Source organism: Fragaria vesca, linkage group LG4 (assembly GCF_000184155.1).
Source record: "Fragaria vesca subsp. vesca linkage group LG4, FraVesHawaii_1.0, whole genome shotgun sequence".
Lineage (NCBI taxonomy): Eukaryota > Viridiplantae > Streptophyta > Magnoliopsida > Rosales > Rosaceae > Fragaria > Fragaria vesca.
This window is the reverse complement of record NC_020494.1, coordinates 8,674,757-8,694,294: the sequence shown is the minus strand read 5'-3', so window position 1 is coordinate 8,694,294 and position 19,538 is coordinate 8,674,757. Positions and strand designations below refer to the sequence as shown.

General features: G+C 40.6%; 1 protein-coding gene and 1 pseudogene across 1 annotated transcript; both read left to right on the top strand.

The window, feature by feature from the left end:
- LOC101312629 overlaps positions 1-19,538 on the top strand; it is a 232,025-nt pseudogene that overhangs the window by 5,036 nt on the left and 207,451 nt on the right.
- LOC101301097 (zinc finger protein CONSTANS-LIKE 5-like) lies at positions 6,420-7,812 on the top strand. Its single transcript, XM_004296695.1, has one exon. It carries the CDS (start codon positions 7,327-7,329, stop codon positions 7,612-7,614), a length of 288 nt encoding a protein of 95 aa, XP_004296743.1. The 5' UTR covers positions 6,420-7,326; the 3' UTR covers positions 7,615-7,812.

Here is a 19,538-nt window from a genome sequence, read left to right as displayed (position 1 = left end):
CGCAAGCGTTGTAGCCTTATGTGAATTTTCTATTTGATTTAAGTTGTTTCAAGAAAATTCATACAAGGGATATGACGAGTGTAATACATACATATTTTATTTTAGCCTGAGACTGTATTTTATTGAGCGTTGGAGACTGGCCGGAGCCAGTCATGAAATTCCAGTTTTCGTGTTGAGCGTTTGAGCTGTCGCATGCAGCATATCTTCTTTTCTATGGAAAAGTAAAAATTGGAAAAGCATAAAGAATTATTTCCTTTATTTTATTTTTGTCCACTCACTCTAACGTTATTAAATGTTTTCCCCTGGGCCTTTCGTTTTAAATTGCCCAGTCTGCAGAGTTCGGGTTGGATCTAGTAGGAGGCGAGGCATAGTCACCCGCATTTCTGCCAGTTTTCATCAGTAGGTTACCTGTTCAACCTACTCGTTTTTCTTCCTTCCGCTTGTGTTTAGTAGCTCTGAATACTTTGGGATTGTTGTATATTATGTGTAGAATTTCTGAAGGATTTTTATGTGATGTTTGGAAATGTTGATTTAAGAGTAAAATTTGGAATTTTCGAGTTAGGGTTGTCCATCTGCAAGGGAGATTTTCTCAATTTTTTCAGTAAATTTTCCTTGGAGGTGGTCCCCGCACGACTTACTTCGGGTTTCAGGGTGAAATTCGGGGTGGGTCGTGTCAGAAACAGATAATCAGCAGCACCAGATTAGTTACCGCACTCAAACTGAAATTTGGCATACTGATACAATGCGAGGTTAGGTCGTGCTCTGCCATCTCTCTCTCTCTCTCTCTCTCTCTCTCTCTCTCTCTCTCTCTCTCTCTCTCTCTCTCTCTCTCTCTCTCTCTCTCTGAACATATATGAGTTTACGGCATATATAAGCATAGTGAACATATAAAATGAATTTTATATGGGGTCCATCACATATATAAGCATATGAACATATAATAAATCATGTGGTGGAAATCCCATAACAAGTAGGAGATTAATTACAATGTGCTTCTCGACACTAAAAAGCTAAAATGACATTTATATGGTCCATCAGGTATATAAGCATAGTGAGACCTCATCATCATAAACCCTACACCTATTGTACACTACAGGTGACTAGAGAGATCGATCATCATAAAATAACCCTATATAAATGCAAGGTTACTAGTGCTTTATCCATCATTACAAACCGTAATCCCAAATAGGAATAATTTCCTTATTGGTCTATTGGAATGAATTTTGCATTAAATTCCGTGTGCATTTACTAACATATAATAATCCATGTATTTATGATAATCATTAATTATGTCCATTGTAATAATTATGTGCATCATTACCATCTACTTACATCAATATATTTCAGTTTACAGCCTATATTCATGCAAGGTTACTAGTGCTCCATCATAGTAAACCTCACAATAGTGGATGATAATTGTTCAACAGTATTGAATGGGCTACTTTTTCTGCAAAGACGTTCTGCTCTTCGTTTATGATAAAAGCATAATACAATGTAGACTTTCTGGAGATGTGTTCTTCATAGTGTTACCTTATTAGCTCTACATTTATTACATAATCATCTACTTCTCTTACGGATAGTTTCTTTACTTCATGTAGACTTTCTGAAAAAGTGTCCTACGGCGAGATAGACCAATCACAAAGCAAAAACAAAACAAGAAAATCTAAATTCACGTTGACATTACTGAAAAGTAAAATGAAATGCCAAACACAGAGTACAAGAAATTTGAACTACAACTATAACTAAGATCGGCACCCATATCACCAGAATAAGGAATCACTCCTCAGATGTGGGGGAGGCGTCTCCTTTTTTTGTTTTCTTCGGGCATCTACAGTGTGTGTGCCCGGCTCCTTTGCACGCACTACAGTGAATAGTTTTCTTTGCAGGTGTCACAACCGAAGGAGGAGGATCATTGCTTGTTCCCGTAACATTTTCGTTTGTCTTCTCAGCTTTTTCTTTCTCTTTCCTAACATCACATGTTTGAGTATTGTGTCCAGATCGTTTGCAATAACCACAGGATCTCTTTGCAGGTGTTGCAACTGAAGGACGAGGGTCAGTGTTTCGTTCGTCATTTTCATTGCTCTTCTCAGCTTTTTCTTTCTCCTTCCTAACATTACATGTTTGACTGTTGTGTCCAATACCTTGGCAATAACCACAAGTAATCGGTCGTCTGGGAGCCTCAGTCTTCTTGTCATTTTTTCTCTGCCTTTGGTCCTAACTGGGATAGGGTCTCTCACAACATTACCTTTCATGTTGCTGGGTGTGGCCGGAGCTTGAACTTTTTCTTTTTCTTAGGCAAAACCTTCCACAATTGATGAGAGTCTACTGATCTCCTTCTACAACATGTTGTACCCTGCATCTGTCTTTGAAGCATAAAAGCACAATCGATTGCATTTAGCAGTTAGAGCACCATACCTGCTCACTTCCAATGCTTCTCTAGGCATAGATTGATCCGGATAAGGGATCTCACACACAGTTTTTGCGTCCTTTGTCCATCTCTTGACGATCAGTGACTTGTGAAGCTCAAAAATGTGTTCATTTTTCATCACCGTGAACATGTGACGACATGGTACTCCCCTGTACTGAAACATTCTGTAAGAACACACCATAATCGGGTCTTCTGCACTGTCAATCTCTTTCTCAGGGTGGTAAACAACAGTGTGGTCAAATTCAGGCTGTTTGTAAACTGATACCTTGTAAACACAACTACCATCTTCATGACATTCTGCTCCTTGCTTTAGTGTAATAAAGCTCTCTTTCTTGATCTCTCTTACAATCCACTTAAACACATCGTGTTTGAATATAGAAGAGGCTTGTATCTCCAAATCTACCAAGTGAGTTACGGCACCAGGAAAGGAATCCATATTGATGAATTCATCCCTTTCTTGATTGTGTCTCAGTTTCATAAGTAATCTGTACACCAACGCAACAAGCTCCACAAGGGATTTCCTTTTACCAAGCACCCTCTTGAATTCTTTATTCATGCCCTCACACCTTTGTGTGCTTCTCATTCCGGCCATAAATATGTCACCGAAGAATGCTTGACAAAACTTGTCTCTCTTTTCATACATATTTCCGATCCAAATATCGTCATGGAGATCAAGTCCGTCAATCATTTCCTACCACAACCTTTCAAATTGCTCAACCGTCTGATACTTCCTCACGCATCTGTTAAGAGCCTTCAACTTTTCCTCAGACTTTAAGTGGGTAAAGGCATTTTTACCTATGTGCCAAATACATAGACGGTGCCTTGCTTCCGGCATCACAGTTTCAATCAAGCTTCTAAAAGGCCCCGCCTAGGACCGCCTAGTCCCCGCCTAGGCTCTAGGCTGTAACAAGCCGTCTCGCTTTTCTTCCAGGCCTTTGTGCCAGGCTGTGGGCGATTAGGCGGCCGCCTAGCTCGCCTAAATGCCGCCTAGCCCGCCTATATGCCGCCTTGCCCGCCTAGGCTGCTAAGCTCTACGGCTATTTTTGTTTTCTTTTTGTGTGGGATTGTTATATTGTGGGGAGTATGAGAGTATAAGAGTTAATTGTGTGTTTAAAATTAGAAGTTTATATGTTTATTGCTGTTGTTGCTCACTTTTACAGGAAGTTATGCTAAATTTTAGTTATAATTTATTTTATAAATGAGTATGACTAGATTATGTTGAATAATTTATCTATATTTGACCGTTTTCAAATATTAAATTGCATAAAATATATATTTTTAATTAATAAATCTTAAAAAATACAAATCGCCTAGTCCCCGCCTAATCCTCGCCTAGGCTGTCCAGGCTCTAGGCTGTGGGTTACCGCCCGCCTAGCGCCTAGCGCCTTTTAGAACATTGGTTTCAATTGCCTTACGCATGGCCTCGTCACTGTCTGTGAGTACCGCCTTTGGCATCTTCCAGTTCATCGACTCCAAAAATGTACGAAGCAACCAAGTGTATGTCTCCTCAGTCTCATCCGAAATAAGGGCAGCACCGAAAATAATACTATCTCGATGGTGGTTCGACCCAACAAACAAAACCAATGGCCTGTTGTAAACATTGGTTTTGTATGTGCTATCGAATATCAGCACATCCCCATAACACTGATAATCAACAAATGAATGCCCATCTCGCCAAAAAATGTCCACTAACCTGTCTTCCAAATCTGTAGTGAATCTGCATATGAAGTGTGGGTCTTTTGCTGCCAGTGCTCTCATGTAGGAAAGCGCTCCTTCAAAATCACTCTCAAATGGGGAGGTCCGTCGTTGTTGGTCAAGCTTGTTGTAGAGGTCCTTCATGGTGAATCCCACTACCGAATATCCCCCAGCCTGCTCCACCATTGTCATTGTGTTTGTCAAAGCCAAAGCTGCGTCGCTGACATGACGATGAGCACGAACGAATGCAATTTGGTCTGATTGAAACCCTTGTCATTGTGTTTGTCAAAGCCAAATCTGCGTCGCTAACATGACGATGAACACGAACGAATGCAATCTGGTTCCCAATAGCTAGTTCATGATTATGCTCTGGAACGAATATCTTCACCATATAAACTCTACTCCCATCATTGTAATTGATCCGAAATCTAGCTTGGCAATTCACCCTAGTCTGTTTCCGAGGAGTACGACTCAAACCATCTGCTTCCAAGTACTTTTTACCTCGAGTCCCTTCCTTGCAGCAGACCCACTACCTCCACTGAATCAAACCGTTAGACTCTCCCTTGTCATCCTTCCTACATCCAAATCCAACTGCTGCTGAATATGCACAGTAGAATCTCTCTGCCTCATCCACTGTTTCGAAGGTCAAAGCTCGCACATCGGCGATCATCAGGCATCCAAATCGGGAAACATCTACTGCCACATCCTCTACACCCTTATTCGGTTGTTTTTCATTCTCAGACGCATCCATCGCTGGTTGTACCTGTGTTTCGACTTTAGTAGTATATACGATTACTTTTTTAATAAGATGTGTATTGTATATAAAGTAGAAAATTACAAAAAAATAGTAGACCTATTAAGCAATGACGAACCGCTTGTGTTATATTGATTGGTCTACTCAATTTCATGAGTTAAACTACTTCTTTCATGAAACAATCTATGAAATCTATGATTCACAGATTACCTCTTTTGAATGAATCATGAATCATGACAATAGAAAAGAAGACCTAAAATAGTAGTGTTTTCTATATGAAGCAATATGTACAAGATTCACAAATCAAACAAGGGAACTGAAAAAAGGTATCAAACAAACACCATGAGACTATGAAACTGAAACAAGATCATGAAGAAACAAAACTCACCGAACTGGGCGAAAGAGGAGAAGATTCAGCGCGACAGGAAAAGTCTGATTGTCGATCAGATGGGATCGATACTGATACTGAAGAGACAGAGTCTCGATCAGATTGAATAATCAAGACTCTCGATGAGATTGAAGGATCAAGAGTTACAGAGAGTGAGTCTAGGTTATAGAGAGCCACAGATATAGAATGAGCAAGATTGATTGATCAAGAAAGAGATAGAGAGAGAGAGAGAGAGAGAGAGAGAGAGAGAGAGAGAGAAAGAGACGTTGAGAGAGAGACAGAGAAAGAGCCGTTTAGGTTTAATGATCGAAGAGAGAGAGAGACAGTCGTTTAGGGTTTTGGAACGTTGTTCCGTTCCGTCAGAGAAGTCAGAGAAGAACACACGTCTGTGGACTTTGCCTCCGTCTGTGGACGTTGCCTCTGTCCGTCTGTTGCGTTAACTTTGTATGGTTAACGTGACTGACTGAAGTCTTCCACTTTTTGAAGTTGCTGTCCTATGTGGACTTACGTGGATCAATATAATAATGACATCTTGTAAGGTATTAATACCTCAAGACACCTAAGTCTTTTTTTAAAAATTAAGTTAATAAAGATAAAATTTAAGTTATTACAAATGAAAAATAAGAATACCGATGACAATTTAAGAAAGAAATGTGAATTTCACTTTTCCTTCTCATATTAGATAACGTAATTGATGACAATTTCGTGCAGCTCAGCAGCAATAATGTAAGTTATGTAACAGTGACTTGATTCACAGACCTAAGAAAATTAGGAAATCATGATTTACTCCCCTTGATTTCGTAAAATTTCATGAATTAAATACGCGTCAGGGATCAACTTTTTAGTCTATCCGTCCAGCTGGGTCCCAGCAGCACAGGTCGGCACAGACACATGACAACTACTACTCCGAAGCACGAATTAAAATTTCAATTAAAATAGATTGTAATAACCAAATTTGGCGCCCTGAGATATAGTGGCGCACAGTCACCCACGTGTCCCCCTCCGATTCGTCATCACCTAGATATCCTCCCCCACCCCCACTCTCCCTCACTAAATAGAGATACTAGACGATAGACATCAAAGTCTTCTCTGCACTGCGAGCCTTGCCCTCAAATACTCTTGCGACCAAGAAACCATATTACGACGCCGTTTTGGGAAATGGGAATCCAATCCTGCTGGACCCTCCCGGGCCTCTCCCCCAAGCCCTGCGACACCTGCAAGTCGTCGCCGGCTGCAGTCTTCTGCCGCGCCGACTCCGCCTACCTCTGCCTGGCCTGCGACTCCAAGATCCACTGCGCCAACAAGCTCGCCTCGCGCCACCAGCGCGTCTGGATGTGTGAGGTCTGCGAGCAGGCCCCCGCCGCCGTCACGTGCAAGGCCGACGCCGCCGCCCTCTGCGTCACGTGCGACGCCGACATCCACTCCGCCAATCCCCTCGCGCGCCGCCACGAGCGATTCCCCGTCGAGCCCTTCCTCGACTCCGCCGAGTCCATCGCCAAGTCCACCTCCTCCGCCTTCAACGACGCCGTTTCCACCATTAAAAACGACGACGCTGACTCTCTTCTCATTCCCAACCTCAATTTCACCTCCAAGTTCGTTGATGCCCTCGACATGAAGCCCGATATGTACTTCCCGGAAATGGAATCCTTACTCGAATTCGATTACCCGAACCCGATCCAGAACTCCAGCTTGGGTATGGATAGCGTGGTTCCGGTCCAACCCGACCCGATTCCGCCGGCTCCGGTCCTCCACCAACCCTCTCAGGAAAGTTGCTTCGATATTGACTTCTGTAGAAGCAAGCTGTCTTCGTCCTTCAGTTACCCAGCTCAATCAATCAGCCAAAGCGTGAGATTATATGCTCAATTTCAAAAAAAAAATTATATGCTCATTTTCTTTTTAGGTAAAATTAAAGCCTGATTTGGATATTATATACTAATTATTTCAGTTTAATTTTCCGATTTTCAGGTCTCGTCGTCCTCCTTAGATGTGGGAGTTGTTCCCGATGGAAACTCATTCTCGGATATTTCTTATCCTTTCATTGCGAACGTGAACCAAAACGGCATGGACTCCGGCGTACCAGCTCCGGCGACGGTGAGTCAAGCGACACAGCTGACCGGAGTGGACCGGGAGGCGAGAGTGATGAGGTACAGAGAGAAGAGGAAGAACCGCACGTTCCAGAAGACAATCCGGTACGCGTCCCGGAAAGCCTACGCGGAAACCCGGCCTAGAATCAAAGGCCGGTTCGCGAAACGCAGCGAAAGCGAAACGGAGGTGATGGACCGGATCTTTAACTCGGCGCCGGGGAGTTATATCGCAGACGCGCAATACGGCGTCGTCCCGACGTTTTGATTATGATAAATGTTTTAGAAATGATGAATTATTAGAGTTGTAATTTGGTAAAAGGGGCTACAGGGGGTTGTGTTTTTTTATGTGCCTTTTCAGCTGCATCGCTGAAGCCTACACAGTCTGTATCTGTCTTCTTCTCTTTTTTTATAAAAAGATAACCGATCTCTTTCCGTGTTCTGATCGGGTCTATTTCTCCATTCCTACCGGCCTACTATATTTTATTTTCATTTTATATAAGAAGTGATGAATTAAATATAAAATGAAAATGGTTGAAACTGGTAACCGTCCCATGAGTTTTTTAGTTCTATTATCAGTGTCCATTCCACACTACGATATATGTTTAAGCTGGTCTGCTTGATGCTGTGTCTTTCACTTACGAGAAATGCCACGTTAATTTTATTGACGCCGGGCAGTTATTATTATTTTTTTTATGAAGAAACAGAAAACTGGATTCACACTATTGAAACAAACCTTTTGGGACACTCCCTCCTAGCTGATCCAAATGAAATGTTGGAGATACAAAAAAGGGGAGACAAAAGAACCCAGACGTACGAAGTCTGAGAAGTATGTCCTAAATCAGCAAGCTTGTCAGCACACAAAGTTAGCCTCACGGTAGATATGTTGAAAATAAATAGAGTGAAACTGCTGCGTCAAGGCCTGGATATCTCAAACTAAAGCGGAAGTGTGCCATGAAACTAAAGTCTTTTGTCAGGACATACCCCGAATTTCACCCTGAAACCTGAAATATATCTTGCAGGATCCACCTCCAAAGAAAATTTACCGAAAATTCGACATCATCTTCCTTAAAAATGGACAACTCTTACCTCAATAATCCAATTTACACCTCCCAATATAACAATTACTCATCTATAGTAATCTCACAACCAACAACAAACAATTAATTCACTAACTGGTTACCAGAGCATATCTAATAATGAAAGAATAACAATAAATAAAGATTAAGCGGAAACAACCTCTGACTATGTCTCGACTCCATGTACGCTCGACCTCATTTAAACTTAGCATGCAAACTGGGCATTTAAAACCAAAGGGAAAGTAATTTGAAACGTTAAAGTGAGTGAACAAAAATAAATTAAATAACTTAACAAAAACATAATTCATATACTTTCCCATGTTTCAACTTTAAAACTTGGTTGAACGCAACTTTGAACGTCCTTAAAACTTTAAATCTAAATTCACTTAATAAAGGATAAACCAGCCCCGTTGGTTATGTCAAGACCCACCCCGAATTTCAACCTGAAACCCGAAGTAAATCCTGTGGAGACCACCTCCAAAGAAAATTTACCGGAAATTCGGCATAACCTCTTTTGAAAATGGACAGCCCTTCCTAGTAATACCTGCAAACACTTCGAAAGAATCCATCTATAACCCTCTACTCCTGGAGCCTTCGTGCTCCCCAAATCACAACATCTCCCAAGTTATTTACTAACTTTAATAAGAATAATCCCACAACCAACAATCACAGTTCAGAGCAACTCTAATTGAGAGGAAAAGAACTAGAAATATAGAAATGAGCGGAAGCTATACTATTGACTATGCCTCTTCTCCATGTACGCCCAACCTCAACTATGCTAACCTGCATACTGGGCATTTTTTTTAAAACGAAGGGCCCAAAGGAGAAGCAATTGAAAAACGTTAGAGTAAGTGGACAAACATAAATTTAAAAGAAATAATTTTTATGTTTTCCCAATTTAATTTCTATAGAAATTATGCTGCATGCGACAACTCAAAAGCTCTCAACTCATAAACTGGCAAATACATGACTAGCTCCGGCTAGTCTCCAAAACTTAATAAAAATACAGCCTCTCAGGCTAAACTATATATATATATATATATATATATTTACACTCGTCATACTCCTTGTATGATTTCTTATGAAGACATATAAGAAAAATAGAAATTCATACAAGGCTACTACGCTTGCGTCTAACGCTCACGTCACGCCATAATGGAATTTTACCTCATTATGGGGAAAAGACGGGTGTATATATACGTGTGGACTCCCTATATGAAAACCTATATGAACAAAATAAGAAATTAGTTTTCATATAGGGCTACGACGCTTGTGTCTAACACACACGTTGCGTCATAATGAAATTTTACCTCATTATGACAGACCAAGCACGTATGGCTAGCTAGCATTTATTTATATACATACTATCCTCATAAGAATCCATATACATATCCACCGAAAATCTCATTTTCGGTAACTCTCCAAAATAAAAGAAATCGTCAAATTAAAATGACGTCAAATGCTCCAACAAAAGAAATTGCTCAACAGTAAACCATTTGCATGCATATTATTTAAAACAAAAGTCCACTCATAGTATTATGAGCGCCTATGTATAGCGCTGTGTAGCCAATCCCACTATTCACACTCTCTAGCCAACTATTCACACTCTCTAGCCAATCTCACGTCTGACGATAAACAGAAGAATAAATTGGTCAGACCGGACTCCAAAATAATCATTGATTCGACTTCTTCCTAATTTGACTAGGTTTCTTGGGTTGACCAACAATTGATCAACAGATAATAATAATCATTTTCGACTAACTTCGCAACTATATCTCATTCGGTTCCATTCCAGACCTTAACCTGGAATCGAAGTCACCAAAAATTTCCGAGCCTTCAACACATCAACCAATTTCTTTCCAAAATCATCACATAGTAATTTGATGAAGATTCTAGAGTTACTATGGACAATATTTATATTACCAAAATTATTTTATGGTCCCCTACACTCAAGCATGTCAATAAACCGTACCAACAAATCCATCATTTCCTCTTTACACAACTTCACACTAAAATTTACTAAGGGCACCCAAAGAGAGTTTCCATAAATGGAAAGTTTCCTAAAATAGAAACTTCCTAAATATGGAAGGTTTTCCTAAACCGTAAACCACAACTTAACCGAAAAAGGAAAGTCGATAAACTACCTTCACGGATTCAGCCGGAACTGCTACCTCGCCGGAATCCGGTGACTTGCCGGAATTTAGCCATAGTCTTCTTATATCCTCCCATCCCCAAGTTATTGACATACAACAACCAAAATAACAAAATCAGCCATTAACCATCTCCAAACTCAAGCATCCAACACAACTCATATACATTTGAAAGTAGATAAACTTACCCCTGCCATCAAATTTGCCGATGGACAACAACACTGCCCTCTGCTCAACCAACCTTCACCCTCAAACGATAAGCAGAGACCTCCCACCACCACCTAGCCTACAAGCAGCCCCCTACTTCGCTGCAGCACCACAACAGCAGCGTCCCAAAGCTTCCCCTCGCCGACAGTAACTTCCTTGCCGGAAATCTGAGTTCAGGTCTCTCTAACACAGCAGCAGAAACACCCCTTGTCTCCATATAACCTAGTCTTGGCTCCCTGGTGATTGATGCCACTTCAGGAAGGAGAGGAGGAGCGCTGAGTAGCCTCGTCAGCGTCAATGGCGATGGCTCGTCGAAAATCCCAATTTAGTCAGAACAGAGTTTTTCAAGTTAGAGCTTGAATTAAGAAGAGGAAGACACCGAAAGGAAGAGGGAAGAGAGGCGAACGAGAGAATACCTGTCACCATCAAAGACGACGCCGGAGTTCGCCGGACTTCGGTGAACTCAGTGGAGCACCCTTTGATTTCGATCTCCAAGAATTCAAGGTTGTTTGTGGAATTTGATTACTGGGTTTTGAAGAGAAGAAGGAGAGGAAGAGATTGGTGGCGGTTTCGTGGCATGCGGCGGCCGGAGCTGGAGACACCATGCCGGAGCAGAGGAGGCAGCCGGAGAGGAAGAGGGAGAGGGCTAGGCTCGGGTCAACACCCAAATGTGGGCTGCTCCAATGTCAACTCTTCTCTTCCTTTTTAAACTTAAACCAACGGCTCAGATCAAAACCCTAATCGATCTAATGACTTATACTAAAATTTAAAAAAAATTAATTATAACACCAAGTCTTCGATAAATTGTAGAAAATAGCTCGAAACTCCAAAAATAATTTGAAGATATCGATGAACTCGTATCGACGCGTGCTACGACCTCGAGGCCTTAAAAGAAGAATTTCACAATTTGAGAAAAAACTCAGAAATAAACTCGAGTGTTAAATTACCAAATTACCGAGCACGGTGAGATTCCTCAGTAACTCGTAGAATACCCAGTAAATAGGTAAAATTTGATCTTGGGTGTTTCAGGTTAAATAAATCAAAAATCTCAAAATGAGGGATAAACCAGCCCCGCTGGTTAATCAATTATATAACTGAGAAAAAATAAATAAGGGGAAGAGTTATCATCATGTAAAAGGAGCCTCCCAGGTTATAATAGCGTCACACGCTAAGCGCTCTACTCACCTATAGTGAGGACCGCTAATAATGGCTAGCTAACAAATAAATATAAATACCGATCGGTTGCCTCCCAGGCTATAATAGCATCCCACGTTAAGCGCTCTACTCATCTATGGTGAGGACCGCTAATAATGGTTAGCTAACAATAATCAATATAAGCAACCTTAGGTTATGGTGACTAAAAACATACGAAATCACTTAAATCCATTAAACTTCCCCAAGATCATACGAATGGTACGGTTCCCAACCGTACTTAAAAATCATCATAAGAATTTATATTAAAACTCAATGACGTGTCTCACACGTCAATATATTTTCAAAACCATAATTAAAAGCGAGATTTAATTAACAAGTATAAATTATAATTTATTTTTCAATCCGAAAATACTCGCTGAAAAATATTCTCAGTTTCAAGATCGATAATCCACAATTAAACAAGAAAGTTATAAATACAGAATTATCGAAAATCTCATTTTCGGAAATCTTTATAAATCTCAAAGTCCACAATAAAACAATCATAATGAAATCCGGAATTTATAAAAATATCAAATTAATAATCCGAGCTCAAATCCATAAATCATGACCAACCATTAATCAATGCTTCAAACTCAAATAATTTCCAAGATCATCTCATAAACAGAAATTATAATATAAGCTCGGAAAAATAAATAATAAATTATAAAATCTTGCATGCAAATTTATTGAAAACCAAAATGTCCACTCACTAATTAAGACATAAGCCAAACGATATCCGCATCGCCACTCAAACGAGGTTCCCTTCGCATCCTGGAACAATTACCATGTTTAGAACCAAACTTTAATTCTATAAAATAAATCCTTAAATATAAACCACAAAACTCTTCCGCTTAACTCACTACCCTTACTAGGGTTAAGCTCACCGGATTCCCACCAAACTCCACCACAACCTTAATTTATCAATTCTAACATTCTAGAATAAATACCAAGGAAATCCAACGGCCGAATTTTCATTCTAACAACCGTCAAAATTCTTAATCTTTGAAAAATCCCAAATCTAACCAAAACTCCTCCAAAAATTCCAAACTTCACATTATTAAACTCCTTTCATTAAAACAATCTCAAAAACCTGAAAAACTGCCCGTAAGGGACGGCGCCGCCGCCTGCTCCGCCGGCAGCCGTACTCCGGCGACCTCCAATGCTTCTCAAATTTTAACACAACACTCCTCCCAACCTGCACAACAACTTCCTTAACTAGCATAAAATCCAATTCTAAACCTAGCTAGGGTAATCGATCCAAAATAGTGAAATAGCCCTAGAACTTCCATTATACATTACTCCATAACCAGATTGAATTGAACCGATTCCTTTTGAGGGATTACTAACCTTAATGAGAGCTACAAGATGAGCCAAGATTCATAAGCTATGGTGGCCGGAGGAGGGAGCTCCGGCGAGTTGATAGTCGGCGTCTCAGACGGATTCCTCTCGATCGACGACATGGCAGGCTTGCTCTCCAACCTAAGAAGAAAGAGGGGATGACGGGGGTTCGAACGAGACCGGGCCGGCGGTCTGAGCTTGCCGGACGGCGGCGGACGATGGCAGGGAGTTTCCGGGAAGAGGAGAGCTCGGGGGGACTCGGGAAAGAAGAGAGAGAAAGAAAAGAAAGGGGTTGGGCTTTCTCCCAGCCGGTCCAACCTTAATACCCAACAATAAAACCCCATAAAAATTACCTTTTTACTAAATAAAGTCTTCCCCTTTTTACTCGGTAACTTTTTCATGTTAACTTCGATTTTAACGTATAGCATGTCCATGAACTCGTATTAACATCCACTACGACCTCCTTTCAGAAATTTTTCCCAAAATAATTTCCTACAAAAAGTCAACTTTTGGGTCTTTAAATAGTAAACGGTTACTCAAAGTGATAAAAACCAAAGTAATACCAAAAATAAATAACTGTAATTTAATTTAAGAACCGGGATGTGACACCTTCCATTTGAGACAGTCAAGCAAGATCTTACAGTCACTTTCCACAGTGAGATGCCTATGTTGTTGTAGAAGAGTTGTAAGTAATTCTTCCCGTAAAGCGGTGGCCTTAACCACAAGCACATTCATCTAGCCCAATCTCTTAGTTGCAGCACACAAAGGATTCCCATCCACATTCCCAATGACAAAGCCAAGTGAAGCATTCTTGTAACATCCCGGACCTAATTTTACCCCTTTTACTGGGTATCTTACGAGTTACTGAGGAAGTTAGCCATGCTCGATAATTTGGTAATTTAACACCCGAATTTATTGTAGAGTTTTTCTTAAAATGTTAAATTCTTCTATTAAGGTTCCAAGGGTGTAATGCGCGATGGCACGAGTTCTCCATTATCATCGGATTATTTTTGGGAGCTTCGAACTATTTTCTACGATTTATAAAAAATCTGGGTCGCTGATCTTTAATCATCGATCACCTGTTGTCCATTTCTGTTGTTAAATAGAGGAAGACTGGTCAGACCCAGTCAAAATGCCCAAGTCGGGTTTGACCAAGCCCAACCGAATCTCTCTCCTCTCCCCGACTCTCTCTGTGTCCGTCGTCGTCCCTCACCGGAGCAGCGCCGTCCGGCCACCCCTTGGCGACGAGACTGCCACCAAGTGGTCCTCTCCTCCTTCCCGACCTAGCTCAACTCTCAAATCCGGGAGGCAGCCATTCTCGGCGGAGATCGGAAGAGGAGGACAACGGCTGTTCTTCCCAAATTCCGGTGAGTTCCGGCAACGAATCGACAGACCAAGGTCAGATTCTTATTCTCCTTCCTCTCCTCTTCTTTTCTAGGTTTGTTTCATCCCGAATCGAGTTCTAAACTGCAAAGCCCTTTTCTGCCTTTTTCTGGGTTTCTGGTTCCTAGCTCCGGCGACCTACGTTCAATGGATTTTCAGTGAGCTCTTCAATGTTTCGATGGGTTCTGTGAGCTTTGTGTGAAGTCAGGATGGACCTTGGAGCAGTTGCTTGTTGGTCCGGGCTGAGGCAGAGGTCGGGTGAGTTAGGACTGAGAGGAACCGAAGTGTGGGGTGTTGTTTTGGTGGAGTTGGCGACCGAGGCAGCAAATATAAATGGTTGGAGGTTTCTACAGGTTTGGATCCAGCAGGAGAGCAGCTAGACTAGAGTTATGGGATTGACTGAAGGTAAACTTGATCTCCTCTAGTATTTTGGAGCTACTGTGTTGTTGTTGTTGTTGGTTGGTGTTTGAATCATTTATTTTTTGCATGATTGTCGATAACTTGGAGATTGGAAGATGCAGGGAGATTATGGTGAAAATTCCGGCAAGTCACCGGAATCCGACGAGTATTTCTGGCAAGTCGCCGGAATCCCGATAGGGAACTTTAGAAAGTCTCTTTTTAGGGAACTTTCCCCTTTATGGAAACTTTCATTCTTGGAAACCCTTTTGGGTGCCCTTAGTAATTGTTGGTGTGAAGTTGGGTAGAAAAGAAATGTTGGAATTGTTGGTTCTGGTTGGCTTGAGCTAGGGGACCATAAAATAATTTTTGTTAATATGATTACTACCCATAGTAACCCTAAAATCTAGACCATTGGCTTCGTGGTGATTTTGGAAGTGAATTGCTTAGTGTGATAAAGGCATGGAAATTATTTGTGACTTTGATTACCGGCTAAGGTTTGGTTTGGGACCGAAGGAGTTATAGTTGTGAAGTTAATCGAAATGATTATTAATTTCTGTTGGTCAAACGTGGGTCAAGCCTGGTCAATTTCTGGTCAACCTAAGAGATTCTAATCGAACTAGGAAGAAGTTGAATAGTTAATTTTTATGGGGTCCGGTCTGACCGATTTGTTCTTCTGTTTATTATCAGACGTGGGTTTTGGTTATAGAGTGTGAATATTTGGAGGCAGCGCTCGAGGAGTATTCCGAGCATTGGAAGGCTTAGGCCTCATACGGTGAGTGGACCTTTGTTTTAAATAAAATGCATGCTATAGTTCATAGATGAACAATTATTGTTGTGGAGCATTTTGACGTCATTTTATTTTGACGATTTTATTTCTCTTGGAGAGTTACCGAAAATGGGATTTTCGGTGAATATAAATATGTATTTATGAGGAGAGTATGTATAAAAATGCTAGTTAGCCCTATGTGTCTGTCCACCTTAATGGCGTAGCATATAGCTGCATTATGGTGTGACGTGAGCGTTGGACGCGAGCGTAGTAGCCCTATATGAGTGTTTAATTTATATAGGGGGTATGGGAACATATTTATACACTCGTCTGTCCACCTTAATGGCGTAGTGTAGCACCGCATTAAGGCGTGACCTGAGCGTTAGACGCGAGCGTAGTAGCCCTATATAGACCCATGAATTTATATAGGGAGTATGGACGTGTGTAAATACATACATATATTATAGAGCCTGAGAGGCTCGACATTTATGAGATAATAGTTTTATCGCTTGCAGCATGCATTCGATTTTCCTTGGAAATTGTTTTGGGGAAACAAATATTTTATTTGTAAATTTATTTTTGTCCACTCACTTTAACGTTTCGTTTTCAAATGTTTTCCCCTATGCTCTTCGTTTTAAAAATGCCCAGTTTGCAGGATTGCATAGTTGTGGTCGGACGTATTTGGAGAAGAGGCATAGTTAATAGTGTAGCTTCTGCTCATTTTTATATTTCTAGTTCATTTCCTTTCAAATAGAGTTGCTAAGAACTGTGGCTGTTGGCTATGAGATTATCTTGTTTAAGTTGGTAATTAAATTGGGAGATGTTGTCATTTGGGGAGCACGAAGGCTGTAGGAGTTTAAGGTTGGATTTGGATTTTTCAGAAGTGTTTGCAGGTATTTATTAGGAAGGGTTGTCCATTTTCAAGGGAGGTTATGCCGATTTTTCGGTAAACTTTCCTTGGAGGTGGTCCCCGCAAGACTTACTTCAGGTTTCAGGATGAAATTCGGGGTGGGTCTTGACAATTCTCATGACGGGACTGAGCCATCAAAATTTAGCTTCACATCTGGTACATCTGGCGGTTGCCATTTAATATTGAAATATCTTGGAAAACGTAACTGCTGAAACTTTAAAGTTAGCATTATAGTAACTAGATCCCGTCATGAAAGCCTAATACAAGGTTTTATGAGGGGTAGGAACTAGTTGTTCACTACTGGAAAATAGCACTTAGGCGACGAAATTAAAAAATGCCGTCTCTTAAATGGTACTTAAGCGACAGAATTTTCTACTTAAGCGACGAAACAGTTTCCGTCTCCTAAGAACGACTTAGGCGACGAAATTTTATTCCGTCGATTAAGTACTACTTAGGAGACGGAATATTTTTACTTAGACGACGGTATTTTGAAAAAATAAAAATTAAAAAAATTATATGAATCACTTAGGAGACGGAATTACATTCCGTAGCCTAAGTAGAACTTAGGAGACAGAAATGTTTACTTAGGAGACGGAATGTTTTTTTTTTAAAAAAAAAAAAATTAATGAATCATTTAGACGACGGAAATAGAACATTCTATCGCTTCAGTTCTAAAAATTTGAGCGCCCACCTTCCCACGTAAAATTTGATGAAAATTCAAACCAAAATTTTTCAAAACATATCAATTCTTTAAATCACACACTCACCAACCTTATCAATAGAAGGAAACCCATCTTTTCCTAGAGCTCCATCTCTCTCTCTCTCTCTCTCTCTCTCTCTCTAGACCATCACTCTTATGCCGGCCTCTCTCTCCATTCTCATCGCTCCTTCCTCCGCCGCCACCTTCCATTGCACCACCCCCACCTCCAACTTCGTCCCCACAAACGCCACCACTCTCAATACCATCAAGACCCTCTTCAACATCACCCGGCCATCTCCGCACCCTCCTCGGAGCCAACAACCTCCCCCTCTCGACCCGACCCGACTCACCCGTCCTCGCTGCCAACAAGCTCCTCGTCCCTTTCTCTTACACCAAACCTCAGATCTTGGTCACCTTTCTCTCTCACCCAACTCACCCGTCCCCGCCGCCGTCAAGACGTTGCTGCTGCCACCTTTCTCTCTCTACCAAGCCTTCTCACTGACCCACCACCGTCCCTCGAAATTTCAAAGGGGTAAGAAAGGTAAGTTCTTCAATTTTTCTTGTTTAATTAGCTTTGGTGATAGATTTATGTGTTTTTGTTTAATTTGATTTTAATTTTGGTTAGGATGTGATTGACATGATGGTGGTGGCATGGTGATTATTTGGTACAGTGGTGGTGGTGGTGGTATATTTAGAGCAGATTGTTGGCATGAATTGAAAGAGAGATATTGTATTGAAGTTTACTGACCCCCAGTAGAAATCTACTGGGGGTTAGTAAACTTCCACTAGGTTTACTAGGAAGTAATGAATTTGGTTATTAGCGTAAAAATGGGTATATGTTGTATATAATTGGCATGAAATTGAAAGGAAGATACAGTATTTAAGTTTACTGACCCCCAGTAGAAGTTTACTGCGGGGCAGTAAACTTTCACTGTGTTTACTAGAGGGCAATGAATTTGTTTATTAGGGTAAGAATGAGTATCTGTTGTGTATAATTAGCATAAAATTGAAAGGAAGATACTGTATTGAAGTTTACTGACCCCCGGTAGAAGTTTACTAGGGGGCAGTAAACTTCCACTCGGTTTACTAAGGGGCAATGAATTTGTTTATTAGGGTAAGAATAAGTATCTGTTGTGTATAATTGACATGAAATTGAAAGGAAGATATTGTATTGAATTTTACTGACCCTCAGTAGAAGTTTACTGGGGGGCAGTAAACTTCTACTGGGTTTACTAATTGGCGTTTTTATTTTTTATTTTTAAATTTTTTTTCACCTTTAGCGACGGAATTCAACTATTCCGTCTCCTAAATGGATAATTTTTTTTTAATTATAAAATAAAATCCGTTGCCTAAGTGCTTAGGAGATGAAAGTATTCCGTCTCCTAAGAACCACTTAGGCGACGGAATTTTAGGTTCCATTGCTTAAGTGTCTATCTCACCATACCTAGGCGAAGGATCTTAGCCGACGGACGTTCCGTCTCCTAAGTACTTAGGAGACGAAATAATTCCATCTCCTAAGTGCTTTTTTCCAGTAGTGTGTTGAAATACAAACTGATTTTTGGAATGCCAAATAGACCAACAAATTAGCAAACTTTGAGTTAAGCATTCATTTGGAGAAGATGATGAGGTTAATAAATGATTAAGCCAATTAGTGAAGGTTCCTTGCCAGTGAAGAGGATTTTTTTTACCTTTGGAAGATGTCGGGCAGATATTGATGTTCCACTCTCTTTTTTATTTTTTTATTTTTTTTATCGGATAAATAGATTTAACGTTATAACGAGTTTATCATGAGTCGAGCTCACGACTATGCCACTACATCAGTTAGTACCGGGGAAAATTCAATTGTGTTTGTGTAACAAAAAAAATATAATTCAATTGAGTTTATCATAAATATATCTAGGTTTTTCTAGTTATATTTGAGAAGGGGGCTCCCAGAGAGTGCAGTATCCTGAGATGTGATTTTGACTTAATAAAGTAAAACTATAGTTCAATAGTGTGAAGAGTGCGTCTATTGCCACCCCATAAACCACTTTGCTCACCCTACATTCTCTTCACATCTTATTCAT

Excerpts from the sequence above, each read along its gene's own strand:
- LOC101301097 (XM_004296695.1), top strand. The coding sequence starts at position 7,327 with ATGGACTCCGGCGTACCAGCTCCGGCGACGGTGAGTCAAGCGACACAG.